The sequence below is a fragment of the Oryza brachyantha genome, chromosome 10 (genome assembly GCF_000231095.2).
Source record: "Oryza brachyantha chromosome 10, ObraRS2, whole genome shotgun sequence".
In the NCBI taxonomy this organism is placed as follows: Eukaryota; Viridiplantae; Streptophyta; class Magnoliopsida; order Poales; family Poaceae; genus Oryza; species Oryza brachyantha.
In genome coordinates, this window is record NC_023172.2 from 14,929,185 (window position 1) to 14,938,152 (window position 8,968).

Sequence of the window (8,968 nt, forward strand, 5' to 3'; positions counted from 1 at the left end):
TATTATAAATATCTAATTAATCTCTGCTGCCGTTTGCTTTACTCGGTACACTTGCTTTAGTAATCGTTAATTAAGATCGATATGATCTTACCGAACCTGATGACTATGCGTCTAAGCCATTGCGTTCCACGGCCCCATTTAACAAAGACGGATGAGACATAAAGTCAGGGAGAAAGGAGCAGGAAATGCAACGAACAGGTGAATATATACGAGGATTGTATATAGGTTGGGGTTCATCAGATTTAGCAGGAGCATAGGCGACCTTCGCCTGAATGTGACCACCGTGCGCCCCTGCCGACACTCCTGTTGCAGGCTGATCACAAGACAGAAGTAATCATTATCCAAAGAGTGGCATCACCATAAAGTATTGTTGTACGAGAAAATAGTGCACGTATATATATTTTTCATGTATTTTGGTTCTCTATGGTTAAAATCACATAATGGGAAATGAAGCACTAGTAGGATTGTGTCAAAATAGATCATGGACTAGAAACATTGGAAATGAAGGATTGTTTAGACTGCTATGAGCTCATTGAGCTCTTATTGTTGCCCTTTGGAGATATTTGGAGCTATGTTAGATCAAGGAAAAGGACAAATATAGTGCCGTCTACTGGTTGATTGTTTGGTATTTTTAGAAAAAAGATAAATGTATATTTAAATAAAATTTTTATATAGGTGTTAATAGCAAACTAAAAGCTAATATAAAAAATAAAAGAACATAAAATATTAATCTATTTAAAGTAAAAATTAAATTTTACCTTATAAGTATAAGTGGAAAGACGGAGCTTTTAAGGACTCAAAGCAATTATTTTCACTTATCCTGAAAGAAATACTGTACCACAAAAAGTTGCCAAAGGATTGTACATATGACTCGATGAGAGATCGTCGACAAGAGTATTGCAGGGTTGTTGTCTCATCCAAAGGGTGTCCCATGACCAGCCCAGGCTACAGTATACTCCAAAGTCGAAACCTCAGACAACGCAGACATGATGCTCCCACGATCGAATCCAGTGAAGCAAAAGGATGCTCCTTTTCTTCTAGGGCAAGAATTTATCGAGTATTGCATGGGGCAGAGATTGGAGTGGTAATGATTTAAACTTTTTGCCTGTAAAATTTGTGGGATGTGTTTAAAATGAGTTAAAAATAAAATTGTATAGAGTTTTAAGTTTTTTTTTAAATGCATATACGTACGTCCCGGCCGTACGATCAGGATGGACGCAGCCACTTTCCGTCCGCTGCATGTTTGCTTGACTCTGCTTTTCATTGGTTGTGTCGCTACTTCTATCCTGGTCGTACGTAGGTCATACGGTTAGGACATATGTATAGCATTGTAGAATTTTTTAAAGATTAAATAGGGTTGTGAAATAACCTAAGACCTTAACCTATTACGACTATTACGACTCCTAGGTCTAGATGGTCATAATTTAGACCCAAATCGATGAACTGCAGACAGACAGCTATGATCATGGCATCTATCTCCTGCATGCTCACAGATATGTCTGGCCTAGATTCATGGAGTACCTTGTAGCTGTGATTCATCTAACAAAAATATGTTGGATGTCCATGAAGCTTAGTTGACGAAATCTCTACTCCCTCCGTCTCAAAATAAATCAATTTTTCATTTTTTACCTATAATATTTGACTCTTCGTCTTATTAAAAAAATTTAAGATTAATATTTTTGTTTTTATTAGATGATAAATTATGAATAATAATTTACGTGTGACTTTTTTTTAATTTTTTTAAAATTTTTTAAATAAGACAGAAGGTCAACGCTGAACATGGACGATAAAAAGTTTGTTTTATTTTGGGACGGAGGGAGTATAAAAGCACAAGGAGGATTATTGGACGGTCACGATTTGTTGTTACTACTGGCTGTCAAGAATTTTATAAGTACACCCAACTTTGATAGCTAAAGACAGGGAATATCACAAGCAGCTGTAGTAGTACTAGTTTGCAGGTACAGTACAATGCCCACCCAACCAACCCAGGTATCTACTATCTAATCAAATCAACACCACCAGCACACAAGACACAACTCAATACTGCATCGCATTACGCCACTACTCCTACCAACATATTACTATTCAGTAGGAGGAGAAATCTGACAGCTGATTTGGTCCCCGAATTGCAACCTAATTAATTAACGGCTTTGGTGATCTGGTTTGGTAGCGTGAGGTGAGGAAGGTGATGCCAAAAAGCCTTTTGATCCGTCAGGGGCTCGCTGTCTACGCCTTCTATTGTTTCGTTTTGTGTTTATAAACCAAATTTTAAATTCTAATATTTAATTTGGGTTTAATTTTATGTTTTTATTATACTTTATTTTATAATTTTTTTGATTATAAAAACATATATAAGCTTTATATGTAAGTAATTTTTATTGCTAATAAACCGTTTCGAATTTACTTACGGTAAACGATATGATGGAGGCTGGAGCCTCCGTGTCCCGCATCACGGCGATCCATCCGCAGTCGTCACCACACCAGCCTTCCGTGGAACGCAAGGGAGTAGGAGTAGTACTGTATTATAGGGTTTTAAGTCCCTACACTAACCTAACCCCTTGTTGGAACAGTGGATGGGAGCCACTGACAGGTGGGCCCGAACGCCTTTTGAATCAGATTCGAGGTGTAAAGTGAGGATAGAAAACTACAGGCTTGACCCACCCGATAGATCCCATCTAAACCACTAACTCCTGTCTGAGAGTTGGAAATAAGTATTGCGTCTTGCAAAAATTAGCTGTATCTCTAACCAAACTGATCTTTGCAGAGCATCTTTCCTTGGCATACATACTGTCACTTTTTTTATGGTATCGTTTAGCTTGCACAGAGCAGATGGAATATTATTTACCGCAAGGTAAGGTGTGCATGCCAGTGTATTTTTTTTCTAACATTTAAACTAATCCGTTCCGTTCCATTAGTCCTAAAATATAAATATTTTTAGGATTTAATTTTTATACATAACATAAATATCTATGCATTGATTTTTATGATTTCAATCATTCTAATAATATTAGAATCAATCAAATGCTTAGAAAGAGAGTCCAATCAATTCAATATTCAAAAATTGACCACTATGCTGATTATAAAAAATATTTTAATATTTTCTTAGCATTTGTTATTACTTATAAAAATACTTATTTAGAACTTTCTAGATATAACTATAGAACTAGTGTAGGCACAAACATATAGCCTGAAAGTTGCTTGCTCACTGAAGATCGGAGGTGAGACAGCGGGCTCCATCGTTTCACAGTTACATCTGCTTATAAACCAAAATTTAAATTTTAAAACTTAATTTTAAAGTTAATTTTATGGTTTCTTCATTATAGTCGCTATAGACACGTATATAAAAATTTTATCTATAAATTATTTTTCATTTAAAAAACACGTTTTCGCTTATTCAACCGAAAAGCGAAACAATGAAAGCCGCGGACAAACTATTCGATCGCCACTGCAGGTTGTCGCTGCGCAATTATGTCTGTGTCGTATAGGGCATCTAGCAAAGTACTAGTACCGCTCAATCGCCATCTCAATATTTGACATTTAACACGAGCTCCTCTTTTTGGCATTTCCTACCAGGAGCCTTTAGGATGAAAATTTTGTTAAAAAGTCATTTATTATTTTTCTTTTGAAAGAAAAATATCGATATACCATCCATGAAAGTAGTACCTATCAATCTTTTTCACCGGTGTGCCCCACAGGATTCATTCTACCATTAGTCCATTACCACAGGGATTAAAACACACAGCTATCAATCAGAGTTAGGTCCAGCATTTGTAACTTGCTTGCAGCTATTGTCTACTACTACCACTTTTTTTTCTGCACTGGAAAGGGGTGGCGCACTTGCCGAAAGTCCATTCTATTACTTGCGAAATGGCATGTGGTGGGCTGCTGTAGTGCCCGTAGCTAGCGTGCTGCGCTCATTCGACAAAGCAAAGCAAAGAAAAGCAGAGCAGAGGGGACGAAGGGGAGAGAAGACTGAAGAAAACAAGAGAGAGAAGCTGATACTGAGCAGGAATTGGATTAGGCTAGCTAACAGCGCAAGAAAAGCTCCCGATTCCTTTCGTCGTCGCCGGATTGCCGAAAGGATGGACAGCTCGAGGTTGCAGGTCCCAACACCTGTTCACATGGTCAAGAACATGTTCTGAGCAATCTGTTGGCTGTTCTTGTATGTGACTTTTGCTGGGTGAGAGAGAGGAGAGGGAGGAGGGGAGAAAGGGGGAAAGAGAGGCCGGTTGCTGGTGCTTCTCTTCATGATCTCTGCATTCCCAGGTAGGTTTTGCGTGAACCCCTGATTTAGATGCGCCTCTTGTTGGTTTGTTTTAAAGTTTGGAGTTTTATTTTAATCCCGGATAGGTGGGGGAATTTGATGAGCTCCCATGGTTGCGAAAGGCGGAAATCTTATGACATATGGTTATTTATGCAGCTAATTAATTGGATTAGTTGGATAGGTTGAGCAGAAACTTAACTGAAACTTTTCGTTTCTCTTTATCATGGCTATCTATTGATTGTTCAGTCAAGCATTCAAGGATTCTCCTACCATGATTTTCTTTTGATTAGCTGGATTGGTTTAACAGATTGTACAAACATCTAGCTTTTTCATATAAGAAAAACAAGAACAGAGAGTCCGTACCTTGCATAGCAGGTTTCCATGGCTACTCATCTCCCTTGTGCTGTTGAACAAAGCGTAGTTCTTCTGTTTTGGCTTCTCCAGAGAAATATTTGTCATTTTCCATAAGTATATGTCCGGTTGCTGATCTTGATCTGCGTGCAGTGTTTCTGATCTTCAGAAACGGTGAACTCCCTGATGAACTGAACAATCAATAGAAGAAACAAGAAAGATTATTCCCACTGCAGAGAGAACAGATTATCTGAAATGGGAAGACGAAGCCACAAGCGGTCCACTGAACAAGAGGAAAGCAATGTAGGATGTGTGTGGGGCCTCATGCGCATGCTTTATTTCCGCCGTGACGCCAAATTCTTATTAGATTCAAAGCAAGTGAGCAGGAGGCATACATTCCGGGAGATCACAGGTAATTTCTTCAGTAACCGTAGTTGGTATGTAATTTTAGTTCTTATAACAGACTGCTAGGTGTTTCATTTCAAGTTTCTATTACTGCAAAATGCTTTCACTTGAACCAATTGTCAGTACTATCTTTTCAATGAAGGGGCTTCATTACTTAATTCAGGAACCTATGTAGCAGAGAGTTTCTTCATTCTCTCAATCACTTTCAGAAGTCAACCAATCAGTGCGTCTGATTTACAATCTAGAATTAGTTGGTGGTGATTGTTACTATGTTTCAATAGAATAACGTATAAATTTACTTTCCACTTTGTAATGTTGTTGGATGATTATTCTGATAATACACACTGTATTTTTCAGATGGAAGCCACTCAATTAGGAAATCCAGTGATTTTGAGGAAACAGATGAAGATGATGTAAGTTACAAGAACTAAGCAAGTAATTGTTTGTTGTTGTCTTAACCATAAACAAAGTAAAATTATCTGGCTATTGTTATGTTAACCATAAAGACAAAAAAAATATCTTTGATATTGTTGTCTTAACCATAAACACAGCAAAATTATCTATGCCATCAATAGCAACACTGACACAATTTGGCATTGGACAGCATCAGGTCACAAGCAACTCAATGACTAGTTTCTGTTACAACCAAATAATTGTTTTTTCAGTATACTGGATTACGCATGCATCTGAAAGTCACAATTTTCCTAAACATCATTTTACATTTTCTTCTTTTCAGAGCAAAGAAGAATGCACTTCTCAGAAACGAACTGTCAAAAAACTTATGGAAGACGAATTGGGGAAAGTAAATATTTTGAAGAAAATTCCAGACAATGAAATTCAAAGAGAATTACCTGACTTGAGATATGATGTCTCCCTTGATGGATGCTCAGACCATATAAATAAACCAGTGGCAGCCTTAAATCAGCACACAGAGATCTTCGCGTCTTATTTATCTGGATCAGTGTATTCTCAGGGTTCCAAGAGCTTGAATCATTCTGAGGAATATGATCTTGAATCTGTCTTAGCAAATTTCTTAGGTGAGATTTATAGTTGCCATGGTGAATGTCCGCATGCTGATTGCAAGAATAAGAGTGAATTATGTCCTTCACTGAAGTCCTTAATCCATAACAAGCTCAATGATTTAAATAACCCCCATCCCAATCATGGTACTGAGCAATCTCAAGAGATCAAGGGAGAAGGGATACTAGGTGAGAATAGCCTTTCTAACAACAGGGCAGCTCAATTCAAAGAATTCAAGGATGCGTTGGAAATACTGAGCTCGAACAATGAACTTTTCCTGAAGCTGCTTCAGAAGCCAAATTCACATATATTAGACAACGTCCAAAAGCACCAAAATAGCAGGTTAACAACCAAGTTAGAGCCTGACAAAAGTCTTGGGCGGTCTAGCATTATTGAAGAGAAAAGAAGCTCAAATCATGAGCTGGCTACAAAAGCACTGGTTAAAGAGACCAAACATGTGTTCTTCTGGAGGAAGGATAAGTCAGACAGAAAGCAAAAGCCAGAAAAAACCAGTAGGCCCCAGCCTGTTAGCAAAATAGTTATTCTAAAGCCAAATCAAGGACGATGGATTGATGAGACAGAGACAACGAGTCCAAGATATTTACATCAGCATCCATGTACATCGCAAGCTCCAGAATTCAGTGGAAGGGAAAGCTCAAAATTTTCAATCAAGGAAGTAAGGAGGAGATTCAAAATTGTGATTGGTGAGAGCAAAAGAGAGAAAAATGCAATATCTGCACATAGCCTTCCAGGAGATCCACACAGTCTCAAAGATTTCACCATTGCAGTTAAGGATCCTAGACATCTCACTGAAGGGAGCTTGCCAGACAAAGCTGCATCAAATTTTAAGAATGGAACCAACCCTTCAACCAGCAGTAAGCAAAAGCAACAAAATGCCAGCCAGAGTGAAATCACTGATCATATAGTAGCATCAACAGGAGCATCCATCTTCTATGAGGAAGCCAAGAGGCATTTAGCAGATATGCTGAAGGTTAATAGTCAATCTGCCAACTATCCAACAACCCAAGTATCAAAATCCTTGGAAGGAATGCTTTCTCTACCTCATTACAACATGTCATCTCCTAGGAGTGACCATAGGGGAAAATGGCACTCTACCCTCTTACCTGAGGAGGCAGAAGTTTGTCTTGCAACCACAGTTGATGTAGAAGAACCAGCCCAAGAGAGAAGCCAATCACATGACTCAGAGAGTAATGCACATTGTACTAGTGCAGAAGTTGATCAGGTGGCAGTTCTAGAAGAATATTGCATAAAAGAAGACACTCTAGAAGGTAACTTCGGAATTTACAATAATCATCAGGGTGGTATACATAGTGCCCTTTAATTCTTTAGATAGAACCATATAAATGACTGAATATTGGGCAGGTACCATATATACTCCTGATGAGGTAGGCACCATGCCTGTCGAAGGAGTTGACAAATTGGATTTCTCCAAAACAGTTTGCAACATGTCCATCCCAGCAGAACAATACACAGACAGCCCCTTGCCAGTAAGCTCAAACACATGCCCTAACATTGATCCATCTTTTGTTACTGTATTTTAAGATATACACATGTTCATATTTTATTTATAGGAAATATTAGAAGGAAAAGAACCTGTTCAAATGTTTATGAGCTCTCCTGAGAGCATGACTGAAAAATTGGAGCAACAAGATCCAAAGACACCTGAACCAAGATCACCCAAATTACCAGATGGTTGTCCTGAGCAAATCAATGAAACAAAAGAAAAGCCAAGTCCTGTATCGGTTCTTGATTCATTTGATGAAGATGACAGCTCTCCTGAATGCAAAACAGTGAAAGAATGTAAGTCCAATCAATACAATTCTTTTGCAAGAACAATGGTTTAAATTAGCTTAACTTCATTCTCTGTACAGATATAAAATATTATGTTCTCTCATATCTGTGTTACTCACTTTTTTCTGATATACAGATAAGCTGCACGAAGATTTCCATGGGACCCTGTACTTCCCAGATAATGAATCAGGTGCAAAGGTCTTTTGGGAGGACAAGAATGCCAGGTTAGATTATATAATGCTGGTGCTAGATCTCTCAGAATTGTGTGCAGAACAAAATCTAGAGGTATGGTACCTAGAGGATGAATTAATCAGCCCTTGCATGTTCGAAGAACTACAGAATCAAGGGAACAGAATAGATGATATGAAGCTTCTGTTTGATTGCATCTGTGAAGCACTAACAGAGATCCAAGAGAGATATTTTAGACTCTCTTCTTGGTTATGTTTTTCTAAACATGACGTACGGACGCCTCCGGTAGGAGACAACCTCATCTCAGAAGTTGACAAATACGTTGACTGCTATCTCAAGTGTAGGCTCCCAAATACATTGGAACAGATAATCAAAAGGGATTTGGAAGTTCAGGCCTGGATGGACATTAGATCAAAAACAGAAGAAATTGCTGTGGAGATATGGGAGTTTGTATTAGATAAATTAATAGATGAGGCGGTTTTTGATTTGTGGATTTGAACTCTGAAGTTCTGATCAGATCCCTTCTCAGTGTTGCTTTGTGACGAGTATAGGCAGTATGTAGATGAAGTTTAGAAGTTTTGATGCTGACAATAACCCATTTTATGCGGAAGAATAACAAGGGCACTACGTTTGGCAGCCCAAGAAAAATATCATGTGATTGGGGAGACATTTACCGGTTGAAGTGTTTGACTGAAGTGGAAAGTTTCTTGTGCATGACAGCTGAAGTTTCAGTGCTGTGAATATCTGACTTGTGCAGTTTGTTTGGATGAAAATGGAGTAGCAGCCACGATGTTTCTCCTCGATTATGTGCATGTGTGCGAAAGATAAACTTTTCAACAAGACTGGATCACTTCAATGTACATGTTTGTATTTGTAAGTACATGTGTAAAAGGCTTTCTAAACAATCACACAACACATTTTCACTGA

General features: G+C 38.2%; 1 protein-coding gene and 1 long non-coding RNA gene across 2 annotated transcripts; one reads left to right on the forward strand and one right to left on the reverse strand.

The window, feature by feature from the left end:
* LOC107305178 lies at positions 1 to 5,960 on the reverse strand. Its single transcript, XR_001551287.2, has 3 exons — positions 5,872 to 5,960; positions 4,628 to 4,806; positions 1 to 313 (listed from the first exon to the last, which is right to left on the reverse strand). It is a non-coding gene; the product is annotated as an uncharacterized LOC107305178 (long non-coding RNA).
* Positions 3,798 to 8,968, forward strand: LOC102702041. The gene is made up of 7 exons (XM_006661969.3): positions 3,798 to 4,266; positions 4,769 to 5,027; positions 5,378 to 5,433; positions 5,757 to 7,329; positions 7,424 to 7,548; positions 7,633 to 7,861; positions 7,989 to 8,968. Exons 2-7 carry the CDS (start codon positions 4,871 to 4,873, stop codon positions 8,537 to 8,539), a joined length of 2,691 nt encoding a protein of 896 aa, XP_006662032.1. The 5' UTR covers positions 3,798 to 4,266; positions 4,769 to 4,870; the 3' UTR covers positions 8,540 to 8,968.

Excerpts from the sequence above, each read along its gene's own strand:
- LOC102702041 (XM_006661969.3), top strand. The coding sequence starts at position 4,871 with ATGGGAAGACGAAGCCACAAGCGGTCCACTGAACAAGAGGAAAGCAAT. Across the intron at positions 7,549-7,632 it reads ACACAGACAGCCCCTTGCCA|GAAATATTAGAAGGAAAAGA; the intron begins GTAAGCTCAAAC and ends TTTTATTTATAG. Across the intron at positions 7,862-7,988 it reads ATGCAAAACAGTGAAAGAAT|ATAAGCTGCACGAAGATTTC; the intron begins GTAAGTCCAATC and ends TCTGATATACAG.